This window comes from Solanum tuberosum, unplaced genomic scaffold (assembly GCF_000226075.1).
Source record: "Solanum tuberosum cultivar DM 1-3 516 R44 unplaced genomic scaffold, SolTub_3.0 scf00355, whole genome shotgun sequence".
Classification (NCBI taxonomy): domain Eukaryota; kingdom Viridiplantae; phylum Streptophyta; class Magnoliopsida; order Solanales; family Solanaceae; genus Solanum; species Solanum tuberosum.
The window spans coordinates 212,693-229,705 of record NW_006239277.1 but is presented as its reverse complement, the minus strand read 5'-3'; the positions used below and the strand labels follow the sequence as shown (position 1 = coordinate 229,705).

General features: G+C 36.8%; 2 protein-coding genes across 3 annotated transcripts; one reads left to right on the top strand and one right to left on the bottom strand.

Moving 5' to 3' along the window:
• The first annotated feature begins 7,791 nt into the window (after positions 1–7,791).
• LOC102581259 (uncharacterized) lies at positions 7,792–13,968 on the top strand. Of its 2 annotated transcripts, none has more exons than XM_006361335.2 (4): positions 7,792–7,983; positions 8,936–9,055; positions 9,150–11,692; positions 11,783–13,968. In XM_006361335.2, the coding sequence occupies exons 2-4, from the start codon at positions 9,032–9,034 to the stop codon at positions 12,840–12,842; spliced, it is 3,627 nt and encodes a 1,208-aa protein (XP_006361397.1). In that variant the 5' UTR covers positions 7,792–7,983; positions 8,936–9,031; the 3' UTR covers positions 12,843–13,968. The 2 variants fall into 2 exon arrangements, with proteins under 2 accessions (XP_006361397.1, XP_015170754.1); XM_015315268.1 differs by lacking the exon at positions 7,792–7,983 and adding an exon at positions 8,012–8,072.
• Positions 13,969–15,964: 1,996 nt separating this feature from the next.
• Positions 15,965–16,717, bottom strand: LOC102580916 (uncharacterized). Its single transcript, XM_006361334.2, has one exon. The coding sequence runs from the start codon at positions 16,642–16,644 to the stop codon at positions 16,075–16,077; it is 570 nt and encodes a 189-aa protein (XP_006361396.1). The 5' UTR covers positions 16,645–16,717; the 3' UTR covers positions 15,965–16,074.
• Positions 16,718–17,013: the final 296 nt, after the last annotated feature.

The following is a 17,013-nucleotide window of genomic DNA, read 5'->3' as shown; positions in this document are numbered from 1 at the left end:
TAGCAGATGTGCAGGAGGGATGTGAAAAGGATGTCTTACGTGTCGGACCATCTGCTGGGAGCAGAGGAGCTGTCAGGAATGTTGGCGAGGCTAATAACGAGTATATTGGAAGAACTGATATGTCACCAATAGCCCTTTCATCTTTGCAAAATGCTGAAACACCTGTTTACCTCAGGTATTGGTATATGGAGGAGGAGGAATTCCATCTACGAAGGAATAGGTGATTTTTTATTTATTTATTGTTGTTTGATTTGTAACTTTTTTTTATAATGTTGTTCAGCTCTTGACTTTTTTCTTGCTGCAGTTTTTCCAGATATGAAAGAGAGAACATCCAGGATGTTCGAGATAGGTTTCAGGACCATTCATTTGGTAGCTCAAGGGGGAACTTCATGCGTGGAAGAGGGAGGGGCTGGGGCTGGGACCGTGGCTGGTTTCACAGATTACGTAGAGATTGGTATTCTGGGAGTGATTTTGAAAGCTATGGAGGTGTAGCTGATTATCGCTTTAGACATAATCGTACAGCTGCTGTTTGGGATAGTAGGCTAGATGGTGCTGCCTTTGCTAGTAATAGGAGGAGGAATCCAGATGCCTTGCATTCATTTCGACATCCAAGTGCACCTCCTGTTAGATCCCGTACTCAACACAGGTCTCCGATTATGTACAGAGAAGATAGAATGAGGTCTTCTCCACGAACTTCTTTTACTGAAGAAGCAATAGCTCCTCAAAGGCGTGACTCTAGCTCTCCATCTTATACTGCTCGTCGTCTGAATGATATGAGAGATGTGGATTCTGTACAAGAGCACAGGCATCCGAGGTCTCTTTCTAGCAGAGGAAGTCCACCTGATAGGCCGAGAGTTGAGATTTTAGATCATCAGGAGAGGGATGATGGTAGATTTCCCGAGCATCACAGTGGTGAAAGTACTGACAAAAAAAGGAAGTATCGCAAAGGGAGAAGAGAAGCTAGGCAAATGAAAAATGTCGAAGATGAATCTGATGTCTCCAGATTGAAGAAAAGAAGATTTTGAACTTGTAATATTAGCAGTTGCCATGGGAAAACACTGTTTCTACATCTGTTTTTTGTTCATGAAAGATTAGCTCATCAAACCTTGAATCTATGCATTAATACATGTTTTTGCTTCAATCTAGTTGTTAGTAGGCTGTCCAAGGAACCTCGATTCTTACCATTGTTGCCTGAAATTTGTTGTTTATTTGAAACTGTAATGTAATATCGTAGCAATTTCTTTGTGATACAAAGCATCAAGACTAGACTTGATTGCTATAATCAGTCAAAAAAGCAATAATATGTAGCGTAACATAAGTAAGTAGGAAATTTCTTTAAAATTCTAACTTCATCCATTCATTTTGATTAAAGATAACAACTTTTTTTCTAATTAGGTCCATCTAATTCACATTTTCTTTCCGTCTATCTAATTTGTAGCTTCATGGGCTTGTACTTTTAGCTGTCCATCGTGTACTTCTCACAGGGGATTTTTGAAGTCTTTGAAGGAAATTCCTACTTCCTAAACTTTATAAAACTATTTGTCTAAATTATAACATATCCGGCGTAATTCCATAAGTACAGCTTGAGGAGGATAGTGTGTAGTAAACCACATCGATGCTATTTTTGATAGACTAGGCATAGTAAAAAGCACAACGAAACAACTCAATAAAATGAAAAAAAAATACTTCTTAAAATGTTAGTCAAAATTCATATCGTTTAACTGATAAAAAGGAAATAAGTCAACTAAAAAGGAAATATTTAAAATTAATGTTTGGTGATAAATTTGAGAGCAATCTCTTCCTAATTATCCATATATGCATGTTTGTTAACACTGTAAATTCTTTAATAGAATGATAAGAATATTCATATATTATGATTTTGGTTATATCCTTATCGTTCACCTCATTAGTATCTGAATGAATGAATTTGAACGGAAATATCTTAAATAAGATGAAATCGAGAATTTGTCATTGTTGGTTTCATGCAGATTGTGGAATAAACTAATTAAACGATCATTGCTAAACAGAATGTAGACTAACCCTAAAAATAACTATAACTCGAAAAATCACTTTCTTTTCTGATTTACATAAAATTAACTTGATAATGAATTTGTAAGCAATCTTTTCTTCCAAATTCTTTACTCTATTTGTTTACATTATAAATTGTTTATTAGAATGACAAGTAATATTCGTATATAATAAGTTTGACATTGGAGATGATGTCACATATCGCATTGGGACAGCATTGATGAAATGAAGGCTTGCCTCTGGAGTCTTGTGTTAAGAAGGAACCTCCTAAACTTAAAGGTAAGTTCTACAGAGCGATGGTTAGACCGTCCTTTTTGTATGGAGTAGAGTGTCAGCCAATCAAGAACTCACATGTTCAGAAGATACATATTGCGGATATAAGGATATTGTTGATATGGATGTGTGGATATACTAGGAGTGACAAGATCAAGAATGAGGTTATCCGGGAGAAGGTGGGAGTGACCTTTCTATGGTAGACAAGATGAGGGAAGCGACACTGAGATGGTTTGGGCATGTGCAGACGAGGACGCTGACACCCCAGTGAGGAGGTGCGAGAGGCAAAGTGGTAAAAAAATTGATGTCTATTCTTTCTTACACACCTTATTAGATATCTAGAGGGAAGAATTCAATGAGAAGCATCATAGACAAAATAAAATTAATATTTGTTGTTATTTCATTTAATTGTTACCATAACTAAACAATCATTGCTAGAAAAGACTAACAAGCTAACCTTAAAACTAATGCTCAATGACAAATTTGGTAAGTATCTCTTTTAGATTCTCTACAAACCCTAACTAGGATTTATATATATATATAAGAAGAATTATCCCACATTATACTAAAAGGAAACCACACTAGAAAATTCAACAACTAAAGTTTTTTCACTCATTCAGTACTCTTTTTGCTGTCTAAGAACAGAGAAAAAGGTTCTCATTTGTTTCCTACATATATATATCTGTGTGCTATTTAATTGTTCCTATTTTTGGTGTGTTTTTGATGTTTTTTTCAGGTAAAGTTTTGTTTTTTATTCTTGAAGTTTTAGATTTTATGGAAATTGATTAGATTTTAGACTATTTGACTGCCTTTATATCATGTGTGTTGATCAATTTTGTTTCCTTTATGCAGAAAGAAGAACTTGATGGTTGGACCTATATATGTTCAATCAATCAACTGTGCCTCAATCCAAAACTAGTGAATTTACTGGTAAAGGTAGGATTTTTCTGTCTATTTTGCAGAATTCTGATGATTTATCAGACGGTCGAAACCTGTTAGTTGTTGATAGTAAACTAGTCTGTTTGATTGTTCCTTTATTGGGGGGTGGAGGTGTTTTTAATGTTTTTTTCAGCTAAAGTTTTGTTTTTTATTCTTGAATTTTTGGATTTTTACCTGATATAGGATCTGATGAGTGATAAATATTGGATTTTTTATATGGAATTTTATAGAAATGATTAGATTTTGGACTATTTGACTGTCTTCCTATATATGTGTGGGGTAGGGGTGGGGGGTCATGTGTGGGGTAGTTGGGGGAATCACTATTTGAATGTTCTGTTTCTTTTCTTTTGTATTGTACTGATAGTTTGGCATATCTGGTTTCAGGGTTCTACGAGTAGAGTGTAATCTAGTGTTTCAGCTGTGTTCTACGACTTGATTGATATCATCTCGAGATGAAAAAGAAAAGCTTTAGCTTTAGCTGATTCTAGAATCATGCAAGTTTCCGGGAACAAAGAGGTCTCAATTTGTTTTCTTATTTGCTGTTGAAAATTGATTTAATTATGTACTACTTGCTTTGTTTTTTAATAACTCTATTTCATCATGTATTTGCAGCCTAGAGTTCTTTCCCGACAGTCTAGTAACTCTTCCTCTCTTCTTCCTATTAAGAAAATGTTGTATCTTCGTGCACATATCCAGCCTGAACGCTCATTTTCTAATGAAAATGAATCCAAGACCAAAGATGTTGTTCCTGTTGACGATGCAAGTCAAATTAATCTGTTACGTAAGACACCTAGTTCAGTAGGCAGCCAGCCACCTATTAGTTCTGCTTCTGTTATTGGAACTAGTGAGCAAGAATTTAATTTTCCCATCTCATCAATACATCCTAGACTACGGTACAAGCCTGCAAATGTTCTTCGTCATAGTCTTGGTAGTACTTTACGAGGGTTTGACTCATTGGCTAAAGTAGACTCCAACAGTGTTAGTCCAAATTCAAGTTTGTTGAAAAATCGGGCATTGGATAGAAACATGAACTCCCCTACTCGTAGAACTGTTGAGTCAGAACCTGTTGTAGAAACCTTGGTACAAGCTAATGCTGGAACTGCGGTTCGTCCAGTTGGAACATTTGAGGCTAATGTAGTAAAAACTGAGGTTGTTAGGCAGAATCTGCAGTCTATTGAGTTGTCAACTAAGGAATTACTTGCGCTAAAACCAATGAAATGTGAACCAATCCAAGAAATATCCATGACATCACATGTGAGTGGTGGGGACTTATCTACTCCGTCTGATATTGCTGCTAAAAATTCTCTAGATCAGGCAAATGCTGATATTGCTGCTAAAGAATGTTATGGTTATGATTATGAATTTGATGGTCATCATGCTTTTGCGGGACGTGTTAGAGAGGACGATGTATATGAAGACGGTGAGATCCGAGAACCAATGATGCAGTCGATTGCAGAAGACCTAATTGATGATGAGCAGACGCCTATTGGCGCTATTTCCCAAGGATCAGTTGATCAATCAGGAATAGCAGATGTGCAGGAGGGATGTGAAAAGGATGTCTTACATGTCGGACCATCTGCTGGGAGCAGAGGAGCTGTCAGGAATGTTGGCGAGGCTAATAACGAGTATATTGGAAGAACTGATATGTTACCAATAGCCCTTTCATCTTTGCAAAATGCTGAAACACCTGTTTACCTCAGGTATTGGTATATGGAGGAGGAGGAATTCCATCTGCGAAGGAATAGGTGATTTTTTTATTTATTTATTGTTGTTTGATTTGTAACTTTTTTTTATAATGTTGTTCAGCTCTTGACTTTTTTCTTGCTGCAGTTTTTCCAGATATGAAAGAGAGAACATCCAGGATGTGCGAGAGAGGTTTCAGGATCGTTCATTTGGTAGCTCAAGGGGGAACTTCATGCGTGTAAGAGGGAGGGGCTGGGGCTGGGGATGGGGCCGTGGCCGGTTTCACAGATTAAGTAGAGATTGGTATTCTGGGCGTGATTTTGAAAGCTATCGAGGTGTAGCTGATTATCGCTTTAGACATAATCGTACAGCTGCTGTTTGGGATAGTAGACTAGATGGTGCTGCCTTTGCTAGTAATAGGAGGAGGAATCCAGATGCCTTGCATTCATTTCGACATCCAAGTGCACCTCCTGTTAGATGCCGTACTCAGCACAGTTCTCCGATTATGTACAGAGAAGATAGAATGAGGTCTTCTCCACGTATTTCTTTTACTGAAGAAGCAATAGCTCCTCAAAGGCGTGACTCTAGCTCTTCATCTTATACTGCTCGTCGTCTGAATGATATGAGGGATGTGGATGCTGTACAAGAGCACAGACATCCGAGCTCTCTTTCTAGCAGAGGAAATCCACCTGATCAGGTATTTACTAGAACTAATAGGCCGAGAGTTGAGATCTTAGATCATCAGGAGAGGGCTGATGGTAGATTTCCCGAGCTTCACAGTGATGAAAGTACTGACAAAAAAAGGAAGTATCGCGAAGGGAGAGGAGAAGCTAAGCAAATGAAAAATATCAAAGATGAATCTGATGTCTCCAGATTGAAGAAGAGAAGATTTTAAACTTGTAATATTAGCCATGGGAAAACTGTTTCTACATTTTTTTTTGTTCTTGAAAGATTTAATAGCTCATCAAACCTTGAATCTATGCATTAATACATGTTTTTGCTTCAATCTTGTTGTTAGTAGGCTGTCCAAGGAACGCGATTCTTACTATTGCTTCCTGATATTTGTTGTTATTTGAAATTGTAAGGTAATATCGTAGCAATTTCTTTGTGACTGACAAAGCATCAAGACTAGACTTTATTGCATTGAAGATAAATAATCAGTCAAAAAAGCAATAATATGTAGCATAACAGAAGTAAGTAGGAAATTTCTTGGAAATTCTAACTTCATCAATTCATTCATTTTGATTAAAGATAACAATTTTTTTCTAATTAGGTCCATCTAATTCACTTTTTCCTTTCCTTCTATCTAATTTGTAGCTTCACGGGCTTGTACTTTTAGCTGTCCATCGTGTACTTCTCACAGGGGATTTTTGTAAGTCTTTGTAAGGAAATTCCTACTTCCTGAACTTTATAAAACTATTTGTCTAAATTACAATAAATATAACATATTCGGCGTAATTCCATAAGTACAGCTTAAGGAGGATAGTGTGTAGTAGACCGCATCGATGCTATTTTTGATAGACTAGGCTTGGTAAAAAGCACAACAAAACAACTGAACAAAATGAAAAAATACATCTTAAAATGTTAATCAAAATTCATATCGTTTTAACTCTGAAAAAGGAAATATGACAAATAAAAAGGGATGGATAAATATTTCGGAGTACTAATAAATAACAACTATAGTGAATCCAGTAAGTTTTTTTTTTCTAATAATAATATGTATTTATTAACATTATAAATTTTTAATTCAAATGACAGTTAATATTCATATATAATAAATTTGGATTTATCCTTATTAATATCTATATAGGGAAGAATCCGATGAGGGGCATCTTAGAGATGACCTCTTTATTTGGCTTTTTTATTATTAAATTAGATGATAAATTTGGAATTAATCCTTCTTTTAGATTCTTTACACATATATTTGTCAATATTATAACTTTCTTATTAAATTGACAAGAAATATTTATATAAATTTAATTAATTAATCTTTAGTGTTAACTTTATCAAATATCCAGAGGGAAGAATTCAAAGAATAACATTCTAAACAAAATAATTTAGCGATTTGTTATTATCGCATCCAATTATTGTCTCCATGAAAATTGATGGAGTATACCATAAACTAAAATTTAAGTTCAATCTCTTTCAAATACTCTGCATATGTATATTGTTAACATTTATAAATTATTTATTAGATTGATAAGAAATAATTATATATATTGATTGGGACTCTTCCTTTTCCACACGCCTCATTAATATTCAAAGAAAAAAATATAAGAAATTGAGCATTTTAAGTAAGATAGATTGAGAGTTCATCTTTTATCTCCTTCCATGGTTCGCTCCATATAAATTGTTGTAATAAATTATGAACTGAATGATCATTATCTAAATTGACCCGAATAAGTAACGATCATTCGAAAAATTGACCCCTTTGTGCCTTACTTAAAATTTAAGCTAGATGATAAATTTTAAAAGCAATCTTTATTCTAGATTCTTGTTTTGTTTTCAAGCAATGTAAAAAAAGACTATGGAACATATGGTTTGCCACCTAACCAACACAAAATTACAACTTGTCCAATTATCTTCACATACAAGAAAATAAAGAAAAGAAAATAAGTCAAAAGTGTCATTAATAAAAAAAAATAAGAAGCTAAAATTGGCTCTTGATTAGAGGTTTCGGAGTTTGAACATTGGCTATAATTCTTTTTAATAAAAAACCTATTTCAAATAGAGTCTTATTAAGTGACTCTAAATTAATCAAATTCGAATGTGAATATGGGAGACGAAATGAAATACCCAAAAGATAATTGGTATGGTAGGTAGATAGGCAATAAAGGGCCTTAAATAAAGGAAAGATTGCAATTATTGAAAAGTCCACAAACCCTAACCAAAACACCAATTTCCATACATATACCAAAAGGAAACCACCAAGAAAATTCATAACCAAAGTCTTTCTCCCCTTTTCTTCTTCTTCTTCTTCTCTGTTTATCACTCTTTTTTTTAAAAAAAAATATTTTTTTGCTTCATTCAATACTCTTTGCTGTCTAAGAACAAAGAAAGGTTCTCACTTTTCTTCTTTTTATGCTAGATTTGTGTATTTTCTACATGTTTAATTGTTGCTTTATATTGGGTATGTGGTTTTTTGTCAGGTAAAGTTTTGTTTTTTTTTAATTCTTGAATGTTTGGGGTTTACCTGAAATAGGGATCTGATGAGTGATAAATTTGTATGTATTGATTTTTTGTCAGGTAAAGTTATGTTTTTTGATTCTTGATTATCTGGGGTTTACCTGAAATAGGATCTGATGAGTGATGAATTTGCTTTTTTTGTTTATCTATGGAGGTTTTTCGAGATGGGGTTTCATGGAAATCGAATAGATTTGGACTATTTGACTGTTGTGAATTGTGAATGGTGGTGGGTGTTGTGTTTGTTGATCGATTGTTTCCTATATGGTTTGCTTAATTTGGATAGAACTCGACAATCGCCTAAATTTTATAGAGAGGGTGGGTGGGTGGAGGTGTTTCTGGGTTTTTCCCCCTTTTGTGTTTGGTGGGGGTGTTGAGGAGGACGTTGACCAAGTATAAGTCCGGTGGATCGTCTTCATTGCTTCGTATATTTGCAATCAATTGACTGTGACTCGATCTGAAACTAGTTTGGGTTTAGAAGATTCATGATTTTTTACTATTGTAGTTTCGCATTTAAGGGGTGGGAGATTTCGTGAATTTTGCAGGAATCTGGTGATTTGCTAGTTGTTAGTAGGAACTTAGATTGTTAGATTCTTTTATTCTCTGGTCATTTATGTCTTGACTTCTTATGTTTATGAGGTTTAGATGCTTAGATTTTCACTCATTATCTGGATCTGCTCTTGATATCTCCTAAAATAGCTGTCTTTTTTTGTTTTATGTGTGTCTGTGTTTGGTAGTGTGGTGGGGTGGTTTTTTTTTTTTTTTTTGTCATCATGAATGTCTGTTTCTCTTCTTTTGTGTTGTAATATTTTGGCATATCTGATTGCAGGGTGATATTAGAGGACTGTGATCTAGTTTTTCAGATGTGTTGAGCTACTTCGTTGTACTAGAGTGATATTTTCTGGAGATAAAAAGCTTTAGAACCATGCCGGTTTCCGGGAACGAAGAGGTCTCAATCTGATCTCTGATTTGCCGCTGAATTGGTCTAACTCTGTTATACTTGCTTTGTTTTAATATCACTCTATTTCATCATGTATTTGCAGCCTGGTGTTCTTGCTCGACAGTCTAGTAGCTCTTCGTCAGGTATCCCTATTAAGAAGAGGTGGAACTCTATGTTCCAACCTCCTTCACCTATCCGTGCTGAGCCATCTTCTTTATCTAATGAAAATGAATCAAAGACCAAATGTTCTGGGTTGAGCCAGGGATCGACCTTGAATTTGTGTGATAGTACAGGTAAAACTGACACTTCCAAGAACTCTCTTCTAGAGATAAAAGAAGAAACACCTTCTGGTGTGAAAGTTGACTCTAAGCCTACTATGCTACCATTTTTATCCATATCTTCGGAAACAAATCCGAATACTACCTCTGGACCTTCAAGAAATGTTGACAATATTGTGAAACCAGTATTGACCCAAAAGCTAGTTAGCCAGGAAGCTATAGGTACAACAGTAGTTACTGCTGTCAAGAAGGAAGTTATTGCCAAACAAGGGGAAAACCACAGTAAACTTGAACTTCCTGCCGATTCAGGGCACGTTGAACTGTCATTAGGCCCAAAGAAACCTCATGTTTCTTCTTTGGTTGATCCGAATTCAGCAGGGAGTTGCCTGATGCGTGGAGCTCTTAATCCTTCGTTGCTTTCTCTGTCTTTGAACAAAGGGAAGGACATTTCCCAGCATGGAAGTTGCAACAATGGATTGAATAACACTGATGCTGATGATACCGCACGCACAAATAGATCTAACTGGGATCTGAATACTCCCATGGATTCATGGGATTCTGGTGATGATGTTCCTGTTCAAGATGCAAGTCAAATTGATTTGTTACGTAAGACATCTAGTTTACTAGACATAAAGCCGCCTATTAGTTCTGCTTCTGTTATTGGTTCTAATGGTGATAAAGGGAAGCAAGTTGTTGGAGCTAGTGGGCAGGAATTTAATTTTCCCATCTCAATACATCCTAGCCTACCATACAAGCCCGTGGATGGGCTTCATCTTAGTCTTGGTAGTACTTTACTAGGGATTGACTCCTCTGTACTTCAGTCATTAGCTAAAGTAGACTCCAGCAGGGTTAGTCCACACTCTAGTTTACGGAAAAATCTGGCATTGAGTAGAAATATGAATTCCACTACTTGTAAAACTGTTAAGTCAGAACCTGTAGAAGAAGCCTTGGTACAAGCTAATGCTAGAACATTGGAGGCTAAGGTAGGAAAACCTGAAGTTGTGAGGCAGAATTTGCAGTCTATTGAGTTGTCAACTAAAGGTCCTCAGGAATTACTTCAGGAAAAACCAATGAAATGTGAACCACTCCATGAAGTTAGCCAGAAAATATCCATGACAGCAAATGTGATTGCTCACCAATCAGTTGCAAGGGTTTTGCAGCTTCAGGAGAGTTCGTCTTGTTCCTCCTCTTCTTCTACATTGCCAATGCCTTTGACCCCTCCACTGGGATGCCCTTCTAGATTGTCTACCTGTTCAGATTTGTCTGTGAGTGGTGGAGACTTGTCTACTCCGTCTGAGTACTCTGCTCATACTAATGAAGCTAATAGGAGTAAAAATGCTCTAGATCAGGCAAATGCTGATCTTGCTGCTCAAAATGCAAACTTTGAACTCAAAGAAGCAAATGTATCCAGTGATAAAGTAGAGACATCTGTTTCAGTGGGCATGAATATTGAAGATCACATGGTGTGCAAAAAGACACAAGACCCACATAATGTGTTTGCAAGTGTTGAGGGATCGGCAAATGATGAGGAAAAGATAAGTATATCAGCTGGTACAGAAGAAGAATGTTATGGTTCTGATTATGAATCTGATGGTCATCATGCTATTGTGGGACATGTTGACACTGAGGGTGTGGGGTGTGGCAGAGAGGATGAGGAATATGAAGACGGTGAGGTCCGAGAACCAATTATGCCGTCGATTGAAGAAGACCCAATTGCTGAGGGGATGGAATCAGAGAAAAATAATGTATCTTCCAGCAAAAATGTTCATTCTTCTGGCTTTTCTGGCGTTAGGGAATCTCATTGCTTCAATAATGATGACAAAGGTTACAGTATACCAGTTCATACTGAGTCTAATGATGACTTTGTGAAAGCCTGTGATGAGAAAACTGTCCAAATTGATCATAAAGATGGTAAGTTGCAGAGTCCATTATTAGATAAGGAGGAAACAACCGGAGATGATGAGCAGAGGCCAATTGGCGCTGTTCACCAAGGATCAGTTGATCAATCAGGAATAGCAGATGTGCAGGAGGGATGTGAAAAGGATGTCTTTTGTGACGTAACACCTGCTGGAAGCAGTGGGGATGGAAGAAATGCTGGTGAGGCTAATAACGAGTATATTGGAAGATCTGATCTGTCACCAACAGCTGTGTCATCTTTGCAAAATGCTGAAACACCTGTTAATGCTACCTCTAGTAAAGATTTGACAAATTTTGGAAGCAAGAGCCGTATAATCAGCTTACCTCGTGCATCCAATGTGACACCTCCTAGTAATTTCAGACCTATTACAGGTAGATCACTGCCTTCAAGAAGTGGAAGAGAAAGGTATTCAGATATGGAGGAGGAGAAATTTCATCTACGGAGGAATAGGTGATTTTTCTTTTTATTACTGTTTGATTCGTAATTTTTTTATATTTGAATGCTGCTCAACTATGACTTTTTCTTTCTGTGTTTTATCAGGGATGAAACTTATGCTGATGGTCCTAAATTTGTGCGAGATAGGATTCAGGACCGGTCATTTGGCAGCTCAAGGGGGAACTTCATGCGGGGAAGAGGGAGGGGCTCGGCCCGGTTTGACAGTTTACGTAGAGAATGGGATTCTGGGCGTGATTTTGAAAGCTATGGAGGTGTAGCTGATTATCGCTTTAGACCTAAACGTAGACCTACTGTTGGGGAATCTGAAATTGAACGTAATGATGGACCGGATGGTCATTTCGTTCGGAGCAATACAAAGTTTACCACAATGCAGAGAAGAGGTTTCCCTCGAATGCGGTCTAAATCTCCTGTTAGATCTCGTACACGGTCCCCTGGCCCTTGGTCATCTCCTCGGAGGAGATTGAATGAAGGATACAATAATGGTCCCCCAGATTCATCTCATCACAGGTCACCAGCTATGTACAGGGAAGATAGGATGAGGTCTTCTCCACGGACTTCTTTCACTGAAGAGATAGTTCCTCGAAGACGTGATTCCCCTTCATATACTACTCGGCGTCTGAATGATTTGCGGGATGTGGATGCTGTACAGGAGCACAGTCATCCGAGGTCTCTTTCTAGCAGAAGAAGTCCACCTGATCGGGTATTTACTAGAAGCAATAGGAGACTTGAGGTTTTAGATCGTCGGGAGAGGGCTGATGGGGATGAGTACTTTGATGGGCCGATACACACTGCTAGATTTCCTGAGCTTCGTGGTGGTGGAAGTACCGACGAGAGAAGGAAGTATGGTGAGAGGCGAGGAGGACCTGTTCGTTCTTTTCGTCCTTATAACAGTGAAAATGACAATTTCCGTTTCCACCCAAATGGTGGCCCTAGGCCTTTTAGGTTCTATCAAGAAGCTGATGCAGAATTTGTTGAAAGAAGTAATACTAGAGACAGAGAATTTGATGATACTATCAAGGATCGGCCTTTACCTAGACGAATGAGAAATGTCGAAGAGCAAGAAGGTGGTAATTTTAGACAGAGTGGGCAGCTTTGGCATGAAGAGGAATTTGATGTCTCCAGATTGAAGAGAAGAAGATTTTGACTTGATATACCTGAAATATCAACAGCTGCACCATGGGAAACACTGTTTCAGCATCTCTTTGTTCCTGAAAGTGAATTGTTGTTCCTTGCTGACCTGTACAGGTGATATGCTGCGTGTAACTGAGGAACAGAGACAAATGTAAAATGTTGAAGAGGAAGAAGGCGACTCTAGACAAAATAGGGTTCTAGCCTGAAGAGGTGTTGATATCTCTCTGTCAAAAAGAAGCAGATCTTGACTTGATATCTCCATTGAACCTCGAATCTTTGGGGAGAATGCACTGATGCATGTCTTTATTTAGTAAAAAAGAAGTCTTGTTGCTAGTAGGCCGTCCAAGGAATGTGCTTTTACCATTGCTTTCTTTTGGAGGAGAAAACTACTAGTTTAAGATGCTCTACTATGCTGGCTTGAATGCTATTTTTACTAGTTTTAAGTTGCTAATATGCTTGCTGGCTTTGCGTAAAGCTTCTGGTTTAAGTGCCTGGATTCAGTGGTTCTAACCAGCTTGTGTTGGCCAGTTAGACAAACAGGTCGGTGACGGAAATTTGTCCAAGGTAAAATTATGCAGGTTAAGTATGATATTAACAATAACACCATATGTGACACCTTTATCATTGAGATGGATGTACATACTACCTCATTTGCATCTCTTGAGACGTTCCCGTCCTCTTTAGCGTTTTTTTTGGTTTAACTGTTTGGAATTTGAAGCCACCGGTTTAACTAAACCAGGTTTGCTCTGAGTAGGCTCACTAAAGGGGTAAATCGTGCTGCACCAAAAAGTTATCCTGATTGAGATGGTTGTACATACTACTACCTCACTTGCATCTCTTGAGACCTGTCCTTGTCCTCCTTAATGTTTTTTTGGTTTTAACTCTTCAGTATTTGAAGCCAGTTGAACTTATCTGGGTTTGCGTAGACTCTTGCTAAAGGGGCAAGGGCTTTGCACCAAAAAGGTTATCAATTCTCACCAATGGTATCAAGTGTTGTGCATTAAAAAGGTTTTCCATTCTCAGGGTCGAATTTCCGACCTCTATTATTTATTTGTTCTCACTGAAGGAGTAAAGTGCTATGCATAAAAAGTTGTCTGTTCTCAGGGATCGAAGTTAAATCTCAGGGTTTGAATTCTCGACTTCTATTATTTATCTATTCTCATTGAAGGGGGTGCTATGCATAAAAAAGTTGTCCATTCTCAAGGTTCGAGGTTCAAACTGTGAGTTTGAATTCTCGACTTATATTATTTTCTATTCTCATTGAAGGGGGGTTCTATGCATAAAAAAGTTGTCCATTCTCAAGGTTCAAAGTTTAGACGCTGAGTTTGAATTCTCGACTTTCTATTATTTATACCCTTTCTCATTGAAGGGTGCTATGCACACAAAAGTTGTCCATTCTCAAGGTTCGAAGTTTAGTATTTGGGTTTGAATTCTCCGACTTTATAGTATTTACCTTTTCTCATCGAAGGGGTGCTATGCATTAAAAAGTTGTCCATTCTTAGGGTTTGAAGTTCAATCTTAGGGTTCGAATGTCGACTTCTATGATTTATCCATACTTGTGGATGGGGTGCTATGCATCAAAAAGTTGTCCATTCTTAGGGTTCGAATTCCTGACCACCATTATTTATCCATTCTCATTGTAGGGGTAAAGTGCTATGCATCAAAAGTTCTACATTTTTAGGATTTGAATTCGAGAGCTATATTAATCCACCGTCAAGTCTCGATGGTCTCAATTATTTGACGTTTCTTTATTAATTGGTCTATTCAGTTTCAAATAACTAATGAGAGTATAAAGTTTGCAGAAAGTTCCAATCTACATATAATTGAAGCAACCCCTTTGCTTTATTTCGAAAACATTTAAGAATCTAATTATATAATCTATTTGTAATTATTTATAAGATTGAGACTTTCGGCAAACTTAATAGTTACAATGCGAACAAAAATATTAAGTCATCGATTCTCCAAAGAGGTTACCCATATTCATCAATTTTTTGGGAAGTTACAATAAAGATGTCAGTCATCGATTCTCCTAGCGATTACAATTACAATGAAAGAGGGAATTACAATGTGAAAAACAATACTAAGTCATCGATTCTCCAAAGAGGTTACCCAAAGTCGTGGAAGAGAGGTTATAATTGCCCCGAACAAAGATATTAATTAAAAGAAAAAAAAAATTCATATTTTTTATGCTACTAAAACTTGCGATACTTATTCTGCCAAATATAAAATGTTATGAAACTTATTATCCCTTACTTCTATTAGAGAAGTCATTTACCTAATTAAAACCGATTGAGGTCAAAAAAACATCCAAGGTTAAATTCAATAACACTACAGCAATTGAAATAAGATGTTATACAAATGCACAGAAAAGAAAGGGTATAATAACATGTTGAGCAAATATGAGAGAATCTCAAATAGCTCAACTTGGTGTCTGATATTTGCTTTGGGGTCTGATTAATCAGATATGAGTCGGGAAAATCCCACTTTGGAAGGTTAAATGCTTCCTACTAAAGACATTACTCCGTACTCAGGATTTGAACACATAACAATCATTGAACCATATATATTATGGTTGGAAATGAAAAAAAAACATATATGTGTATGATGGATGCTTCAGTACTTTCTAAATATGATAACACTAATGTGACCTAATCGTTAATAAAGTCGATGCTTTCTTTGAAGATTAAGGTTCAAATTCTAATCGAAACAAAAAATATTAGGTATTTTTTTCTCATTTACCTGAACTTCAGTGTAAGTTACTTAGTACTTTCATTAATGGGAGGTGATAAAAACTCGATAAAATAATCTAAACACCCACAAGATGGCTCAGGCAACATGTTACTAAAAGGATTTACATGACAGCTCGATGCAAGAATCATACACAAAATCCTAGGAAGGGTCGTATCCCAAAAATTGACGTAGCAGAGGCGGAGCCAAGATTTCTATTTTATAGATTTCCGATCATGATATTTTTTGCTAATTGGATTTTGAATATATCATTTATATGCAGAATACCGTATTTGAGCTAAAGTTACTAGCTCCTCCCCTGCATGTAGGTACTAAAGTATCAAATTTCACGACTCAAATATGTAATCTATAAATTATAAGTAGACAATTTTATCGTTGCTCCGAGACGATACTAAAATCAGTAGCATTTAAAACAACTGTGAGAAGTTTATCATACATACAAATGCACAAATAGGAAGAAAAAAAAAATCTCAGAGAGCTCAACAATGGCAGCTCAACTATTTAGGCCAAACGCTAACTTTCTCTTTCTCATTCTTCAAATACACCGCCGCTACGGCGGCGACAAAATAAATCTGAATGAACACAATCGCCGGCGTATGATAATTAATCACACTCTTACCTGTTGCAAGCTCCACCAACAGCAATGCGGATAATCCAAGCATGGCGATCCGTCCATTGGCCCGTTCCGAATACGGGCTAAACCCAAATTCAACGGGTAAACCTTCGGAAACAGGTTCCTTTAGAGGAATTGGTGGGAGGAACACACTCGACCCGGATCCAGATCCGGATGAACCTATTTTCCCCTTTCGAGTTTTTCGTACCTCCGCTTTCTTCCCTGTTCCACTACGGTACCGGAGACGGACTTGGGAGAGACGATTCTCGAAACTGTCGGGATCGGAGGATGAATCGGCGGTGGTTTGTTCGTCGGTGTCGGAAGGTGAAGATTCTTCAGTGGTGGCGCGTATGGTGAAGGAGGAGTAAGACGGCGCGTGGAATTTTAGAGGAGATTTTGAGAAGAATGGGTTTGATTTTGTGAGTTGCAGAGTAGAAGAAGTTAAGGTCGCCATTTTTGTTTTTTTTTTAAGCTTTCAGTGCCTTTGGTTATGGTTAGTTAGATAAGAAGCTCTTTTTTAAAAAAAATTAATTTTATTTAAAAGAAAAGAGGAAAAATATAATTTATTTTTTATGAAATTTGTGGTTGGCCTTTCTTTTTATTTTGGCTAGATTTAATTTTAAGAAATGATTTTTTTTAGAATTATTTAGAAATGAGATTAGAAGGATAAAAAAAAAGCAATGGACGGAGAAAATGTGTCTCAATATCAACCACAAAAGTCCTATTCTCTTATTCAAGGATCAATGATGCTTCATTTTTTATTTTAATTTTATGGTGTTAAATGTGATAAATTTGTATTCAAATAAAAATGAATAATAAACAC

What these genes read in the sequence shown, in the direction of transcription:
- LOC102581259 (XM_006361335.2), top strand. Translation starts at nt 9,032, where the DNA reads ATGCCGGTTTCCGGGAACGAAGAG. An exon ending in CGGTTTCCGGGAACGAAGAG is followed by an intron (nt 9,056 to 9,149) that starts GTCTCAATCTGA and finishes ATGTATTTGCAG; the next exon opens with CCTGGTGTTCTTGCTCGACA. An exon ending in TTTCATCTACGGAGGAATAG is followed by an intron (nt 11,693 to 11,782) that starts GTGATTTTTCTT and finishes GTGTTTTATCAG; the next exon opens with GGATGAAACTTATGCTGATG.
- LOC102580916 (XM_006361334.2), bottom strand. Translation starts at nt 16,644, where the DNA reads ATGGCGACCTTAACTTCTTCTACTCTGCAACTCACAAAATCAAACCCA.